General features: G+C 43.1%; 1 protein-coding gene across 6 annotated transcripts in view; it reads right to left on the bottom strand.

Annotated features, from left to right (window-relative positions):
- sema3b (sema domain, immunoglobulin domain (Ig), short basic domain, secreted, (semaphorin) 3B) overlaps positions 1-19,402 on the bottom strand; it is a 229,612-nt gene that overhangs the window by 156,333 nt on the left and 53,877 nt on the right. For all 6 annotated transcript variants that reach the window (XM_059944009.1, XM_059944014.1, XM_059944011.1 and 3 more), the window contains exon 2: positions 18,948-19,098. In XM_059944009.1, the coding sequence (XP_059799992.1) occupies positions 18,948-19,056 (109 nt within the window). In that variant the 5' untranslated portion in view covers positions 19,057-19,098. The remainder of the gene's footprint in view (positions 1-18,947; positions 19,099-19,402) is intronic.

Here is a 19,402-nt window from a genome sequence, read left to right on the forward strand (position 1 = left end):
AGCTACTTCCCTTCAGCCATTCGGTCCTTAAACCAGCCAGCACAACAATAAATCACTTCAGTTTAGTTTATCACTCTCGAGCATTTTGCAATAAAATGATTTTCTTGTTGCTCTAATAAGTGTTCTTGTAAAGATTTTATATAATTTATGTTAGTTTTCCTTCTGAATGCTGCTGATATGATATGTGCCTTTGATGCTGATTCAGGTAAGTCTCTCATTGCCCCCGTGCATTCATGCACTTGTGCACATGACAACAGACTCAACTTTGACCTCTCAGATCCCACTGAAACTTGGCTCAGTGGCCACACTCTACATCATCTGTCTACCAGCCACTTGCTCGCTGCTGCCAGAGGAAAGTGTCTGCGTGTGACAGTCTCTCTCACCCTCTCACTTGCTGCTCCCGAGATAAGATTCCTGTGTCCGAATGATCTCTCTCTCTTTTCCTCGATGCTGTCAGAGGATGATATCAAAGTTCAGAGTCTGCGGCTTATGAATTGGTCTGTAGTTCAGTGAAACACTTTTGATCTTTTTTTTATATTCTGTGTTTTCGCTCATTCTTCCTCATTGCAGCTTGTGTGACTTTTTTGCGTGTTACTTTCTTACTGCCATTTGTGCAATTTGTTTTTTGCACATGGAAGGAGAGGCTGATGCTTTTCTTATAATGGCTTCCCTGATTTTCTTTGTTTCATGGTTGTCTGGAGAGGATGAATCTTAGAGTTGTACATTGCATACATACTATGCACTTTGAACTTTGATCTAACTTCTGCTTGGGTGCCTCTGCAGCATTCCTGAAGACAGGAAGTCAATTTGTCCCACCAAAGGTAATAGGCAAAGCGTTGTTGCAGGAAAGCAGGTTTTGCAGGAAATGGCAGAATAGGAGCAAAGTAAAAAACTGGTTAACTGAGTTAGAACCGAGGCAACTCCTCAAGCTACTTGGCAGGAATAACTTGTCCTTATTAAGAGCCTTAACATAAATAAATATTCCACCCTTTTCTTAAGCAGCTGTATATGGATGGACTTCAGTCATCTCTGAGCACGTGGTCATGGAGTTGTCCAGAATTTTCTCCTCAGTTCTTTCTGCATTGATTTGCCATGAGGTCCAACACAGCAGTAGAAAGGTTTTGTTACCATGGTCATGGGACCTCAGGGGAGGGATGTAGAGGTGGGTGGAGTGAAATATCGAGCTGGTGTGGAAATGAATGGGGATGGAGGTCAAAGAGACTAATTTGCATTCCTTATTTCCTCAGTTTCTAAATGGCTGTGGCAATTTGTTATACTAACTCACTTTCACGGACTTGACAACTCAGAATTGATTGATTAGTTAAATTGTTCCTCTATCTCAGCAATTTACTTGCAAATGTTTCATCACCATACAAGGAGACAAAATCAGTGCACCGTTAACCGAGATGTCCCCCAAATGCTTAGCCTTTCTATTCTTATCAATCAGCTAATAGATCGTCATTTCAGAAACTCAGTTGTGATGTACGGAGGAAGTCGCATTGCTGATTGACTCTGTGGCAAACTTCAAGCATTGTGGTCTGGAACTTTTCCCATATTTGCTCATAAATAGGATCGAGGTCAATATGTAAGTTTACAGAATTGTTCAATTGACAGCACACTGATGATGACTGCACGTGTTGATGAAACGTTTACCAGTAAATTACCATGATCACACAAAAACTCAAGCCAACCACTGACCACCTGAGTTAACACTTTCTGAATTATTTCCATCAATATTAATTAATATTTACATGATTTGTCATCTTTTGCACATCGGTTGTTTGTCAGACTTTGTTATTCATAGTTTTTCATAAATTCTATTGTATTCCTTTTTTTCCTGTAAATGCCTGCAATAAAATGAATCTCAAGGTAGTATTTGGTGACATATATGCACTTTGATAATTAATTCACTTTGAACTTTTAACTTTGCATTTTCCTTCTAATCTGTTTACCACACACCCTCTGAAAATCAAGGGAAACAGAGTAATATGGCCAGCTCACACTGATACTGAAAACATCTGTCCATTACATTTTTTAAAGTCCAGTTCAGATAACACCCCACATGTTCAGCACAGTTGCAGAGACCTGGTGCTGTCAAAGTACCAGGCACCTGCCTGACCGGGGGAGAAGGGGAGGTGAAGTGTGAAATTGCAGCAAGACGAGGGTTAAAATGGTATGCTGACAGAACAGAGTGCAGACACTGTAAAGACACACGCTGAACCTTTGAGAGCTGGGATTCCCTTTGTACAACCTTTTCCAAGCGTGGAAGTTTAGTAAAACAAGAGTCAAGTCGCTAAGCTGACAGTGACAGCGTGCGGATGTACTGCAGTCACCCAGACTGAACATCGTGCTAACTTTCCTCTGCAAGGCCCTTCAGTTCCACCCTGGGAACAAGGTTACCAAGCATACTAAGACAAGATAAAAATGCAAAAGAAGGATTCTAGAGCAACACTTACTATTGGACAGTTATTTAACTAATACTCAAATATCATTGGCCTTTAACATGTATATTTAATTTGTTATTAATACCTGAAATGAGGATTAGGATTAGTACCTAAATATGGAGCAAATGGTGGGGTTCAGAGTGCACAAAGTTTCTACTGAATCAATAACTGTATCCAGCTAGTTAATTTCTGTCTGAAAGGGTTAACACATGAGGAATGTTTGACTCTGGGCAATTACTCGGAGGAGCTTAGAAAAATGAGGGGTGTTCTCATTGAAACCAATCAAAAATTGAAATACCTAGATAGAGTGGATGGGATAAGGATGTTTCCAATAGCGAGGGAGCCTGGGACCCGATAGCCAGCCAGTGGTATCTGTGCATCCACATCAAACTTCGAGACGAGTGGTCCCGGGTTCAAATCCGGCGGCTCTTTGCACGTTTGCTATTGTTACTGGATTAAGCATTGAGCTCGTAACTTGGCCTTGTAAAAAAAAGCCCAAAATGCTGAAGAAATGGCAAGGTTGTCGCACAATGCACCGCAAGGCACGGAAAGGAACAACAACTTGGACCAGAGGGCGAAGCCTCATAATAGAAGGATGTCCCTTTAGAACAGCAATGAGGAGGACTTTCTTTGGTCAGAGAGTGGGGAATTTATGAAATTCACTGCTACAAATGGCTGTGTAGGCCAAGTGATTGGGTATACTTAAAGTGGAGGTTGATAGGTTCTTGATTAGTAAGGGCATCAAATGTTACAGGGAGAAGACAATGGGGTTGAGAGGGATAATAAGTCAGTCGTGATCCAATGGCAGAGCAGGCTCGAAGACCGAAAGAGCCTAATTTCACGCCTATGCCTTATGGTCTAAATGGTATTTCTTTCTTCAAACTTCACAAGACTGTTCAGAGATACGGGTCAGTTCTTCTCCTTGTAAATAAAATGTGATAGAGGAATGAATAGGAGTTGTCAGAGTCCAGCTAATTGATAACAGCACAACTATATAGATTGAGGCTTGAGCTGCAGAAGTTCCCCGTATCGAGTGTCATCAAGGTGATTCACTGTATCCCTCCAATATCCTTTAATTTGCCCAAACTGCCAGTTGAAACATACTCACCCAGCGAATGGAGTTGGGGGTGAGGTCAAAATCTGGACTGGCATCATTTCAGATAACATAGGTGCTGCCGAGGCCGGGGGGGTGGGGGGGGGGATCCTCAGAACCTTTGATCTTCCGGCCAAAACTTACAATATAAAATCCTACCTCCTACTTTCCAACAGCAAACAAGGGTTTCACAATCGATCTGCAGCCACATACAACACAAAACAGGTCCCTCAGCCCACCAAATCCGTGCTAACCACAAACTACCTATCTTACACTAATCCCATTTTTTTTTGCTCCTCACACTTCCTTCAATTTCCCCCATAGATTTTCCAAACCACACACTGGGGCAATTTACAATGGTCAATTAACCTATCGCCTGCACATTTTCGGGAAGCTTTTGTGTTAAAGTTTGTTGCCTCCTGGTGCCTCTCTGTAGTCCTTCATTCAACTTTTTGCAGAGCTCAATCAGCTTAAGTGGATTACAGTACATAATGTGCCAGCCAGCGGTGTACCGGCATCAGTACCAGCCTTGGATGCGGGTAGTCTGGGGTTCAAATCCGGCCAGCTCCTTGCACACTTTCCATCCATGCTGGGTTGCGTGTCGAGCTAGTAACTAGGCCTCATAAGAAAAAAGACAAACTGCTAAAGAAAAGTCAAGGTTGCCACCCAATGCACCACAAGGCATGATCAACAGTGCATAATATCCCAGAATAAAAGACTAAAACGGAGGTGTTTTGATGCCTCAAGGAATCCATTGCTTTCATCAAATAGTAAGGAAGGTTTACACAAGCCAAATATTTCTTTGACACAGTAAGCATGTGGGAACACAAACAACACACAACCTAATAATTAATTTCAGCTGCCTTATACCTTCTCAGAATGTAAAATTGGCAATGCTGTGTTTGAGAACATCAGAACCCCTTTAAAACCATGCAACACTCTATAATTCAGACAGCACGTGTACACCTTCGCACCTCATGCTTTGTTCTTGCAGTTTACGACTACACCTGTCTGTAACGGGAGACGAGATATCGGTTACAAATTTTCCAAGGTGCCAAAATCCCCCAATACCCAACTGCCAGCTTGAGCGAGAAACAGGGATTTTCTGTAACACTAGATGACCTCCCAAACACAGATGGGGCCGGAATTGAGAGGACGCTGGGTCAGATTTCCAGTCTTGCTACTGCTGACCATCTGGGATCATCCAATGCCCACAATGGAAAAGAAAAGGAAAGTGGTTGCCATGGTAACGGCAGCAATGAATGTTGGGTGACCATACTAAAGAGAGGGTCGGAGGTGAATGGTGAGATGGGAATTTAAAGTAGCTCTGGCTTCTCTACATTGGGCAGAGTTCAGATTGCTTCCCTGTGGTAACCAGCTTACTGGTATGCTCTCTTGTCTTCTAAACCATGGATATGAGTGCCACACCAGAGACCCATGCACTGAAAGCTAGCTCAATCTTGCCGCACATACCAATCATCAGAGGGGTCAGCACTGTAAAGGGATGAGCAGCTTCAAGGTCCTGGGCGTCAATACCTCAGAGAATCTATCCTGGGCCAAATACATTGATGCATTCCAGTGGCTGTACTTCATTAAGAGTCTGAAAAGATTTGATATGTCACCAAGGACTCTCACAAATTGCTACAGATGTACTGTGGAGACCATTCCGACTGATTACAACACCACCTGTCTGGTGTGCCACATCAAAAGGTGCTGCAGAGGGATGTCGACTCAGCCAAGTCCATCAATAGCACAATCCCCGCCCCCTCCCCCCCCCCCCCCCGCAAACACCACTAAGGACATCTTCAAAGGCGATGGCTCAAGAAGTTAGTGTGCATTTTTAAGGATCCTCTTCTCATCAGCACCATCAGGAGGGTGGTACAAGAGCCTGAAGGTGCACACCCAATGATCTTATTGTAATATCATCATGTTCCTGAACGGTCCATTAACATGACCTCACTATTCTTCTTCTGCATTTTTTATCTTAACTTATATGAAATGTTAATGTCTTGTACTGTACTGCTGCCACAAAATGACAAATTTCTTAATACGTCAGTAATAATAAACCTTATTCTGGTTCTAATTCCACATATGGCTTCTCTGTTGGAAGAGCTATATCTTAGCTTAAATCAAGGCCTCTTCTCCTATCCCCGATGGGCAGCAAAGACTGCAGGGACACTCTGTTATAGAGCAAGGACAATTCTCCCCAGCCACATGCTGTCAACAAACATCACACAAATTTTTCTATCAGATGAAGTCTGATAGAATAATACGTGATTATGAGAGACTCATATTGAGTGGATAGTCAGAGGGCAAAATTATTAAAATGAATAGGGATTGATTTTAAAGCTGGAATCTAAGAGGGCAAGTTTCTTTTAATCAGAGACTGATTGATGGAATGTGCTGCCTGCAGAAGTGGGGGAATCAGAGATAAGTGTGATGTTTAACAGGCATTTAGACAGACAGTTAAATAGAAAAGCATACACTCAGCGGCCACTTTTTTTTAAGGTACTTCTGCTCATTAATGCAAATATCTAATCAGCCAGTCATGTGGCAGCAACTCAATGCATAAAAGCATGCAGACATGGTCAAGAGGTTCAGTTGTTGTTCAGACCAAACATCAGAATTGGGATGAAATTTGATCTAGGTGACCTTGACCGTGGAACGATTGTTGGTGCCAGACAGGGTGGTTTGAGTATCTCAGAAACTGCTGATTTCCTAGGATTTTCACACACAATGGTCAATAGAGTTTACATTGAATGGTGCGAAAATCAAAAAGCATCTAGTGAGTGGCAATTTTGTGGGTGAAAAAGCCTTGTGAATGAGAGAGCTGATAGGAGAATGCCCAGACTGGTTCAAGGTGGCAGGAAGATGACAGTAACTCAAGTAACCATGTTACAACATTGGTGTGTAGAAGATCATCTCTGAATTCACAACACATCAAAACTTGAAGTGGGTGGGCTACATCAGCAGAAGACCAGGAACCTATGCTCAGTGGCCACTTTATTAGGTGCAGGAGGAACCTAATAATGTGGGCGCAGTGTAGAAGGAGATGGATCTAATGTGGGTAAATAGAAACCCATGTAGTTGGGGAAAGGACCAGCAGGGACCTGATGGGCCAAAGGACTTGTTTATTTTCTATACAATTCTATGACTCTGAGCATGGAATATCATGAGGTGCATGAGTAAGACTCAACCTAGCAAAGGTCCGTATAATCACTGGTAAGTGGTAGGAGATTGAAACAGGATTTGAGGAAGGATTTCTTTGCTTAAATCACAATGGAAACCTGGAACACCTGAATCACCAAGGCACAGAAAGCTCCAGACCAGGTGCTGGTAAATGGAATTAGTACAGAGATGGTTGGCTTGAGCTGTCCTCCGACATTAGCAAGTAAATTGCCAAGATCGGAGAACAACTTCAATCAACCACCTGAGCTACACATTTTCCAAATTAATTCCACTATACATAGAGCACTACAGAACAGAAATAGGCCCTTTGGCCCATCTAGTCTGTACTGAGCATTATGGGTAGCATATACTCATACTATTTCCATGATACTATGCCTGCTGTTTATGGCAGCTTGTGATTTACAAATTAGCTACCACATTTAACACTATAATGACTCATTTTAAAAGTGTTTTATTTTCTACAAAGCATCTTTGGGAGACTTCAAAATCATGATCAGTACTGGAAATGAAACTTTGTCACTCTTAGTCAAAACGTCAGTGAACTGAAGCAAAACGTGAACAAAGCCATCACATGGTGTACTGTGCAAGGTGGATTCATAGAATAGTTACCATCTAGAAGACCATTCAGCCCATCATATATGCACCATTCTAGCAAATCATATCACTGGTTCCACAGAATCCTGTTTATTACTCCTAATGTATATTGTCAAACTTGTTTTGTGGCAGCAGTACAGTGCAATACATAAAATATACTATAAATGATCACAAGAAATATATTTTAAAAGATAAATTAATATTGCAACTAGATAGAAAAAATAGTGAAGTAGTATTCAAGAGCTGGTTCATTGTCTGTTCAGAAATCTGAGGGCAGAGAAGAAGCTTTCACAGAGGTGAGGGGGGGATTTCTATAGGCAGAGGGTGGTGAATCTCTGAAATTCATTGCCATAGACAGCCAAGTCTTGGGTATATTCAAAGCAGAGGTTGATAAGTTTTTGATGAGTAAGGGCATCAATGATCATGGGGAGAAAATGGGAGTTGAGAGCGATAATAAATCAGCCATGATGGAATGGGCGGGGAGAAGACATGATGGGCTGAATAGCCTTCTTCTGCTCTAGAGCCGTATAGTCTTATGGTGAAACTGGTACTGTCTTAGTGCCAAAGCAACATGGTCAACACCAAACCACCAACTGAATGGACAGGTAAGTTAAGTGTATCATCTGGAGCTCCACTGAGCGATAGGGGTGGGTTGCCCTCACTTAAAGAACAGTCGTGCTTTTAACATGGCGTGCCGAGTGCCTCTAAGCTGAGGGAATTCATTCCCTGCGAGCTTCAGTCAACACCACACCCAGTGTACAGACAGATGGTGGAAACTCCCCCAGGAAATTCTAACCTGCTGCATTCCAAAGAAGTTTGCTTGAACACCCTTCATTTCCGCCCCTCGTGTAGAAGGTGGACTGGGGAATTATTCCAAATACACCTTTGATCTAACTTCACTCAGTCTCTTTTCCTGCACTGAAGCACTAACATCTACACTCTGATTTCAGTATCAGAACCAGAATCAGGTTTAATATCATTGACATATAGCCTGAAATTTGTTTTGCAGCAGCAGTATTGTTTAATACATAAAATATACAATAAACTATAATAAGAAACATACAGTGGATTCTGGTAAATTGGAAATAATTGGGACCAGTACATTTTGGTCCAATTAAGTGGCTGCCCCAATTAACCAAAGTTCCATGAACTGGTTTAAAAAGAATTTTAAAAAGATGAACTGAGTAACAAATTGTGTATTTAATTGAAATACAGAACAAATTAAAACACTGCCAATAGTACTACAGTATTATAAAACTATGTATTTGTTCCTAAGAGGATTCAATGGAAGAATTCATCCAGTATTAGCAATGAACTAAATCAGTGTGGGCACGGACACCTAGTACAGATAATGGACGGCCTTCATACAATGTTATCGATGACTGCGTCATCCAAATCTTCATTTTTATTGTAACATTCAAGATAATTCTCAATCCCTTAAAATTCTACATAGTTCCTAACTTGTTGAAGTAATCAAATCGTTTCATTTTCGCTTCTGGCATCTCCAAGTCTAAATGCTTGAAACCGCAGTGAGCAAAACGGTTCTGAATTGTCTGTGTACTTATTCCTTGTCAACTATCAGTGACAAAAATCATTGCTTGTTGAACACAAAGAAACGCAACTGATGCTATTTAAAAACTAATCGCTCTAGGCACAGTATACAGTCTAACTGTCTCATAGGTGCATGAAACAGATGCCAGATAGAAACCGTTCAGCAACAAGCACCTGCCTCAGTTAAGCGGCACAGCGACCCAAATATCATGCCCACAAGATATTAAGAGGAATAGATAGAATGGACAGCCAGCGCCTCTTCCCCAGGGCACCACTGCTCAATACAAGAGGACATGGCTTTAAAGTAAAGAGGTGGAAAGTTCAAGGGGGATATCAGAGGAAGGTTTTTTACTCAGCGTGGTTGGTGCGTGGAATGCACTGCCGGAGTCAGTGGTGGACGCAGATACACTAGTGAAATTTAAGAGACCACTAGACAGGTATATGGTGGAATTTAAGGTGGGGGGATATATGGGAGGCAGGTTTTAAGGGTTGGCATGACATTGTGGGCCAAAGGGCCTGTACGCTGTGCTGTACTATTCTATGTTCTATGCAAATAAACAAAGAGAATTCTGGCTATTTTCTCGATTAGTTTGTGCTCTTTAAGAGTTGTCACAAATAAGCAGCTCCCCAAATTAACCAATGGCCCAATTAACCAGAATCCACCATATATTAAAAGTTAAATTAATTAAGTGCAAAAATAGTGAGGTAGCATTCATGGCTTGGTTCATTGTCTGTTCAGAAATCTGATGGCAGTGAGAAAGAAGCTGTTCCTAAAATCTTCAATGTGTTTCTCAAGGCTCCTGTACCTCCTCTTTGATGGTAGTATTATGAAGAGAACATGTTCTGTGTGATGGAGGTCCTTAATGATGGGTTTCAACTCTCTGAGGCATGGAGATGTTGTCAATGCTGAGGAGGCAAGTGCCTATGATGGAGTTTGCAACTCTGCAGCTTTTCTGAACTTGCATAGTGGCCTCTCCATATCAGACAGTGATGCAACCAGTTAGAGTGCTCTCCACGGTACATTTTTGGACCCTGCACAAAAGCTGGATGCCAATTTCAGGGATTCCTTTGCAGTCAGGAAACAAGTATTGTAATATCAAACCCTCCCACCACGTGGCAAGTGTGATTGACATCTGGGCTTGTGACAATTTTGGCTGGAATTTAATCGCAACTCTTGGCAGAGTAGTGTCTCTCCCCCATTCTCATTCAACTCTTGTTAAATGGAGCAACAAAAAGGTCAAGACATTAAAAATGCAACTTCTTCAACCCTTTACCTTTTCCACCTATCAACTCCCAGCTTCCCACTTCATCTTCACCCCCTCTCCTGGTCTTACCTATTTCCTGCCAGCTTGTTTCTCTTCCCCTATTCTGGCTTTTACCCCCTTCCTTTCCAGTCCTAATGAAGGGTCTTGGCCCAAAATCTTCACTGTTTATTCATTTCTATAGGTGCTGCCTGACCTGCTGGATTCCTCCAGCATTTTGTGTGTGTTACTTTGGATGTCCAGCATCTGCAGAATCTCTTTTTCTGTTGAATACAATGTCCAGTTGTGCTAATGTCACAAACCCATTTTGTGATACTGTTAGGTTTAAGCTGATCACACTCTTTCTCTTGACGTAGAAGGGCCACTCTCAAACCCTTATCTCTTATAGATTATCCTAATTATTGAACTGCCATCTCCACCTTCACACTAGCTAGGTCTTCTGGTATCCAATGATAGTTTTCAATGAGATTCCCCTCTCATCCTTTTGAATTCCGTTGAAGTACAGGTCCAGAGTCATCAAACATTCTTCATACGTTAAGACTTTCATTCCTGCGAACATTCTGAATGTCACTGTAATAGGTGCTTCGGGGGCTTTACTCTGTGTCACTGGGATCTGGGGTACCAGATGATGCATTTTGGAAGGTCAAACCAGAAGGCTGAGTACAGGGTTAATGGTCAGTTACTTAAGAGTGTGGATCAACAGAGGGACCTTGGGGTTCAAATCCATACATCCCTCAAGGTCACTCACTGCACAGGTTGATAGGATAGTTAAGAAGGCCTATGGGATGCTAGGCTTCATTAACATGGGGATTGAGTTCAAGTGTAGAGAGATCATGTTGCATTCTACAAATCTCTGGTGAGACCACACTTAGAGTATTGTGTTCAGTTCTGATCACCTCATTATAGGAAGGATGTGGAAGCTATGGAGAGGGTGCAGAGGAGATTTACCAAGGTGTTGCCTGGTTTGGAGAACAAGTCATATGAAGCATGTGTAAAGGGGGTTTCTTTTTTTTTCTTTGTTACTGTTGGGAAAGGGTTTCCTTTTGTTAACTAGCAGGAATGCTAATTTACTGATAACGAGAATGGTATTCCTTTGTAAACCAAATGGGGATTAATGTTCTTTCTTCTGAGTCTGTAAGCTTTTGTTGACGGGCTTTTGGGCAGATCGGCGCGAGGGGGTCGAGAGAGAGGACGCAATGCTCTAAGCTGGGCGAGGATCGGACCCCAAAGGGGGGTCCGAGGCCGGGAGATTCTCCGGGGGGGGGGGGGGGGGATGAAGCTAGATGTGCTTGATTGACCACTCGGAGGGTCCTGAGCTGTTTGGAGAGTCGAGGAGTTCGGAGGGTCCTGAGCTGTTTGGAGAGTCGAGGAGTTCGGAGGGTCCTGAGCTGCGAGTCGAGGAGTTCGGAGGGGATCGAATGGTGGCCAGAAGACTTCAGTAATTGAGCTCCAACGGCTGTGCACCAAGTGGTTTGGACTTTGATAAGTTTGGCGCCTTTTCTTTAATTTTCTCTTCATATATACTGTATCGCTATTAATCACTTAGTTATAGTAACCTTTATAAATTGTACTCATTTAATCGCATATGGTGTACTGTCTGTTTTTGGGCGAGGCGGGGACATCACACAGCATCCACACCAACTGATTACCCAGTTTGGCGGGGCCGAAGGCTGCTCCCCCTAGACGAGAACGAGCTGAGCGAGCCTGAGGCGACCCAGGGAGTTACACAAGGTTAACAGAGCTGGGACTTTTCTCTTTGGAGCGTAGAAGAATGAGAGGGGACTTGATAGAGGTCTACAAGATTCTGAGAGGCATAGATAGGGTGGATAAGTTTCCATAGATAGGGTTTCCCAGGGCACCAACAGCAAACACCAAAGGGCATATGTACAAGGTTAAGGGAGGGAAGTTTAGGGGAGTCATCAGGGGTAAATTTGTTTGTTTGTTGTTTTTTTTTTACAGAGGGTTGTGGGTGCCTGGAATGACTTGCCAGGGATGGTGGTGGAGGGTAAAACATTAGGAGTATTTAAGAGCCTCTTGGACAGGCACATGAATGAAAGAAAAATAGAGGGTTACTGGGTAATGTGGGTTTAGTACTTTTTTTAAGGAATATATGGGTTGGCACAACATGGAGGGCTGAAGGACCTGTACTGTGCTATAGAGTCTAGTGTCTGAAGTCAGCTGTAAGAAGGTTCTATGGTCTGGTGAAATCAAAATTGAGCTTTTTGGCCATCAGACTAAACGCTATGTTTGGCATCATCAAAAAAACACACCATTCCTACCATGAAGCAAGGAGGAAGTTGCATCATGCTGTGGGGATGCTTCCCTGCAGCAGGCCCTGGAAGGCTTGTGAAGGTAGAGGGCAAAATTAATGCAGCAAAATACAGGGAAATCCTGGAGGAAAACCTGATGCAGTCTGCAAGAGAACTGCGACTTGGGAGAAGATTAGTTTTCCAGCAAGACAATGACCACAAGCATAAGGCCAAAGCTACACAGGAATGTCTTAAAAACAACAAAGTTAATGACTTGGAGTGGCCAAGTCAGAATTTGCGGCTAGACTTGAAAAAGGGTTTTTCATTCACAATCCCCATACAATCCAACAAAGTTTAAGCAGTTTTGTCAAGAAGAATGGGGAAAAATTGCAGTGTCCAGATGTGCAAAGCTGATAGAGACATATCCACACAGACTCAAGGCTGTAATTGCTGCCAAAGGTGCATCTGCTAAATACTGACTTGAAGGGGGTGTATACTTATGCAATCAATTATTTTGTGTTTTATATTTGTAATTAAATTAGATCACTTTGTAGAGATCTGTTTTCACTTTCACACACAAGAGTCTTTTTCAGAGTCAAAAAAGCCAAATTAAATCTACTGTAATTCAATGTTGTAAAACAATAAACTGTGAAAACTTCAAAGGGGGGTAAATACTTTTTATAGGCACTATATGGTTTATATATTTACTTTGAACTTTGAAGTTTGATTTGGTTGTCAATTAGCCAGCCAATGATCTCTGGGTTGCAGAGGTGTATTTTAATCAGGATCCTGGTGACTTGAGGTGACCCAGAGATCTGGTACCCCCAGATCCCAGTGACACAGAGTGAAGCCCCTGAAGCACCTATTACAGTGACATTCAGAATGCTCGCAGGAATGAAAGTCTTAACGTATGAAGAATGTTTGATGACTCTGGATCTGTACTTCAATGGAATTCAAAAGGATGAGAGGGGAATCTCATCGAAACCTATTAGATACTGAGAGACCTAGATAGGGTGAAGGGGGAGATGGCGGTTCAGTAATTAGGATAATCTATAAGGTTAGGGGCACAGCCTCAGAATAAAGGGATGGCCCTTTAGAACTGGGATGAGGAGGTATTTCTGTTGGATTTGTTTCATATAGAACGTAGAACAATGCAGCACAGTACAGGCCCTTCGGCCCACAATGTTGTGCCGACCCTTAAACCCTGCCTCCCATAATAACCCTCCACCTTAAATTCCTCCATATACCTGTCTTGTAGTCTCTTAAATTTCACTAGTGTACCTGCCTCCACCACTGAGTCAGGCAGTGCATTCCATGCACCAAACACTCTCTGAGTAAAAAACCTTCCTCTGATATCCCCTTTGAACTTCCCTCCCCTTACCTTAAAGCCATGTCCTCTTGTATTGAGCAGTGGTGCCCTGGGGAAGAGGCGCTGGCTGTCCACTCTATCTATTCCTCTTAGTATCTTGTACACCTTTATCATGTCTCCACTCATCCTCCTTCTCTCCAAAGAATAAAGCCCTAGCATCCTTAATCTTTTAATCCCTTAATAGTTTCCATAGTGGGCTGTGTAGACCAAGTCACTGTATGCATTTAAGACAGAGATTTGATTGGTAAGGAGGTTAAAGGAAGAAGGAAACAGAATGGTGTTGAAAAAATGTCAGGATTGAATAAGAGAACTGATTCGATGGGCTGAATGGCCTAATTCTGTTCCAATATATTAAGGGTAGCGGGGTGGAGATATATCACAAGGGGGTGTAAGGTGCTCATTTCCTCCGCTAGCCAGGTCACCACTGGACAAGGTGTAGCACCTGCTTAGCCCCCAAATCATGGCCACATGAAGCCATGGGAGCAGGTGGTAGATGGTTGTATGACCATCTGGTGTACATGATAAGTCCTGGCTATGCGACCACAGACGCCAGTCAGGCAATCTCTGAAGAGTATTGATGATGTTGGTATCACATGATCTGACGGCAGGTCATGTTTCTTAAAAGGAACACTTAAAGTTAAGGACAGGAAGAAAACATTACAAATGAGTTGCATATCAGTAGAGGTCCTGCCCCTCAGAAACATTGCACCTCATACTGGTGGCCAAATGCTTCCCCTCCATTCCCTCTGCATCCCCACCCCAGGCCCTTAAAGCAGCACAAAGCAGGAGAACTGGAGAAGATCACAAAACAGCCCGGGGTTTCCAGTTCCATGAGCACACTACGCTTGCTCACAGAACCAACTCTATCAACCAAACCGCCTCTCTTTAGCATCTACCCCAGACCTCAACCACACACTTCAGGTGAACATCTGCTCTCACCTTGAGACATAAAAGGCATCAGAAGCAGGAAACACAAAAGGTAAAAAAAAATCATCCTCAGTAAAGCTGTGCAATGCTTTTGAAATAGTTTTAGAAGGTTAATGGCAGTGAATTTCAAAATGCAAAAATGCGCTACTCACTGCCTCAGTAAAGCAGCCAACATAATCAAAGATCCCACCTACCCTGGACTTTCACTCTTCTTCCCAGTCCCTTCAGGCAGAAAGCACGTGCCACCTGGCCAAGGACAGCTCTGTCCGGCTCATATAAGGCTATTGATGGACCCCTGATACAAGATGGATTCTTGACCTCATAATCCACCTTGCCATGACCTTATAGCTAATTGCTTCCCTGCACTGCACTATGATCTGAATTCTGTTGTTTCTTTTTCTTTATTCTACCTTGATGAATTGATGTGATGAAATGATCTGTGCTAATGGCATTCAAAACAAGGGTTTTCACTATACCTAGGAATAAACCAATTATAACACTTATAAAGGTTGTATCTTAGCAAGGTGATCAGGGATATTGGGAGAATGACCCAAATAGTTCCATCCATCCATCATCCATCATCCCTCTCCTAACCTAGTTCCAGCTATCACCTACTAGCCTCCCTCCTCACCCCTCCTTCGCACCATCTCCCCTCCACACACTCAATCCTAATGCAGGGATTCCACAAAAAACATCGCCCACCCTTCTGCTTCCACAGATGCTACCTGACCCAGCAATTCCTCCAGCAATTTGGTTGTTTTTGCTCCCCTATCCAACCAACATTTGCTTCTCCATTAATGTCATTAAAACAAATACAAGAGCACAGAAGGTTGGAATTACTCAGCCAGTCAGGTAACAACAATGAACAGAAGAAAATTTCAGATGTATGGTCTTTCTCCAAAGCTGGGCAAAGCAGGAAAACATACAAAGCACTAAAGGAAATCAGCAGGCCAGGCAGCATCTATGGAGAGGAATAAACAGTCGATGTTATGGGCCGAGACCTTTCGAACATTTTCCATTTATGTAGGTGAGACCATGTCTTCCGCTGGGTAAAACTTTGCTCTTCTTACTTAGGAAAGTATTAATACATGGCAAGAAGATTGGACAGTCAGAATGGACAGGGTATCCAATGAGGAAAGGGTCAGAATCAGAATAAGGTTTAATACCATCTGCATACGTCGTGAAATTTATTGTTATGTGGCAGCAGTACACTACAATACATAATAATGAAAACTGTAAATTACCGACAGAAGTATATATTTTAAAAGTTAAATTAAATAGGTAGCGCAAAAAGAGAAGAAACAGGAAAAATAGTGACATAGCTTTCATAGGTTGAATGTCCATTCAGAAATCTGATGGCAGAGGGGAAGAAGCTATTCCTGAGTTGTTGGGTGTGTACCGTCAGGCTTCTGTACTTCCTTCCTGATGCTAGCAATGAGAAGTGGTCTTGTGCTGGGTGATGGGGGTCCTTAACAATGGATGCCACCTTTTTGAGGCATTGCTTTTTGAAGACGTCCTGGGAAGGCTCGGACCCACGATGGAGTTGAGTTCACAACTTGCTGCAGCTTATTTCAATCCTATGCAGCACTCCACCCACACCCCCACCATACCAGACAGTGATGCAGCCAGTTACAATGCCCTCCACTGTACAATGGTAGAAATTTGCGAGTGTCTTTCGAACATAGAAATGTACAGCTCATTACAGGCCCTTCAGCCCAAAATGTTGTGCCAACCATGTAACCTACTCTAGAAACTGCCTAGAATTTCATTAGTGCATAGCCCTCTATTTTGCTAAGCTCCATGTACTTATCTAAGAGGCTCTTAAAAGACCCTGTTGTCTCCACTTCCACCACCGCCAGCAGCAGTACATTCCACACACCCACCACTCTCTGTATAAAAAAACTTAACCCTGACATCCCCTTGGTACCTATTTCCAAGTACCTTAAAACTATGCCCCTTTGTGTTAGCCATTTCAGCCCTGGGAAAAAGCCTCTGACTATCCACACTATCAATGCCTCATTATCTTATACATCTCTGTCAGGTCAGCTCTCATCTTCTGTCACTCCAAGGAGAAAAGGCCGAGTCCACTCAACCTATTCTCATAAGGTACGCCCTCCAATCCAAGTAACATCCTTGTAAATCTCCTCTGCACTCTCTCTATAATATCCACATCCTTCCTGTAGTGAGGTGACCAGAACTGAGCACAGTACTCCAAGTGGGGTCTGACCAAGGTCTTGTATAGCTGTAACATTACTTATGGCTCTTGAACTCAGTCCCACAGTTGATGAATGCCAACACACCATACACTTTCTTAGCAACACTGCACAGCAGCTTTGAGTGTCCAATCTACACTGACCCCAAGATCTCTCAGATCCTCCACACTGCCAAGAGTCTTACCATTTATATTATATTCTGTCTTCAAATTGGACCTTCCAAAATGAACCACTTCACACATCTGGGTTGAAGTCCATCTGCCACTTCTCAGCCCAGTTCTGCATCCTTTCGATGTCCCGCTGTAACCTCTGACAGCCCTCCACACTATCCACAACACCCCCAACCTTTGTGTCGTCAGCAAACTTACTAACCCACCCTTCTACTTTCTCATCCAGGTCATTTATAAAAATCACAAAGAAGAGGAATCCCAGAACAGATCGCTATGGAACACCACTGGTCATTGACCTCCATGCAGAATGCGAACCATCTACAACTCAATATATAAGTTTGCTGATGACACCACAATTGTAGGCCGCATCTTAGGTAATGATGAGTCTGAGTACAGAGGTGAAATTAAGAACCTGGTGGCATGGTGCAAAGACAATAACCTATCCCTCAACATCAGCAAGAGGAAGGTATTGGTTGTTGATTTCAGAAGGAGTAGCGGACCGCACAACCCCATCTACATCGGTGGTGCGCAGATGGAACAGGTCAAAAGCTTTAAGTTCCTTGGGGTGAATATCACAAATGACCTGACTTGGTCTAACCAAGCAGAGTCCACTTCCAAGAAGGCCCACCAATGTCTTTACTTCTTGAGAAAGCTGAAGAAATTTGGCCTGTCCCCTAAAACCCTCACTAATTTTTATAGGTGCACCGTAGAAAGCATTCTTCTAGGGTGCATCACAACCTGGTATGAAAGTTGTCCTGTCCAAGACCGGAAGAAGCTGCAGAAGCTCATGAACCTAGCCCAGCACATCACACAAACCAATCTTCCATCCTCGGACTCACTTTACACCGCACACTGTCGGAGCAGTGCTGCCAGGATAGTCAAGGATAAGTCCCACCCAGCCAACACACTTTTTTTCCCCATTTCCCTCCGGGAGAAGGTTCAGGAGCATGAAGATACGTACGGCCAGATTTGGGAATAGTTCTTTCCAACTGTGATAAGACTGCTGAATGGATCCTGACCCGGATCTGGGCCGTACCTTCCAAATATATGGACCTGACTTGCACTACCTTAACTTTCCCTTTTCTATGTTCTAATTATGATTTATAATTTAATTTTTTATTATATTTACTTCTATTTGTACTTGAGGGAGCGTGAAGCGCAGAAACAAATTTGACTGTGATGATTGTACGACTATTATTATTAGGATTGAATGATTATTAAAGTATTTGTATTTGTACCCTTTGGTGACATAGCAATTCTTCTTAAGCTGCTGATGAAATAAAGCCACCGTTGTGCCTTCTTTGTAACCGCACCAGTATGTTGGCCGCGGGAGAGAAGATGTCTCAGGCTAGGTTTGTATCCACCAGTGAAGAAGAATCAGAAGGGATATCTTTCAAAGTGATTTTATTATCAAAGTACATAGACATAACCATATTCGACCACGAGATTCCTGTAAATGCCTGGAAGAAAATGAATCTCAAGGTAGCGCATGGCAACTTTGATAATACGCTCACTTTTAGCTTAGAGACAACAGAGCCAGAAACTGCTGAAAACACTCAGCAAGACACAGAGAGAAAAACAGTAGATTGCAAAAAATAATTTTCCTGAAATAGATCAAAATAGATTAGTAGGGCCAACGTCACATCGCTATTTGCGCTACAAGTCCTTGGAGCCCTGGGCACTACGTAAATGCAAGTCTTTGCCGGATCCTTAACGCAAAATGGATAAACTCCCTGATGTACCGACAGCCAGCGCCCCTCTCAGTACTGTATACACGGAGCTGAATGAGTTAATGAGATTAAGGCAGAACCGCAATAAATAACCCAGGCTGTCACTTAATAGATTCGCTAATGAATTTGCCAGGCGCGCTCAGGAAGATGACCCACCGTTGTACGATAGCTTCAGCCTTGGGTTGCCGCTGACTGTCCTGGCCCGGAATCCGAACCCTTCCACTGAGAGCAGCTGCAGCAAGAGGCAGTTCCACAGAAGTTTCATGGTCGGTCTCACCGCGGCGTCACACTGCGACCCGGCTCAGATCTGCAGAGGGAAAGTGAGGCGAAAGTGAGAGAGAAGCCCCAGGTGATGGAGCGGTCACAGGTGCTCTTACCCGCCGCCCCGGCCTCTCGCACCCGACCCGAGAAACTAGTGGGGGAGGGAGAAATAAATGTTTCCTTCTGCAAACTAAAATCCAACCTGTTCAATTTTATCAGGACTTGGGTGAACACACGCACATTACATACCCACGTTGACACACAATCATACCCCGACACACAGACACAAACCTACATATTCAGACATTTTTGCACACACATACACACCACATCCCCACACAAAGGCGCTC

This window comes from Hypanus sabinus, chromosome 19 (assembly GCF_030144855.1).
Source record: "Hypanus sabinus isolate sHypSab1 chromosome 19, sHypSab1.hap1, whole genome shotgun sequence".
Lineage (NCBI taxonomy): Eukaryota > Metazoa > Chordata > Chondrichthyes > Myliobatiformes > Dasyatidae > Hypanus > Hypanus sabinus.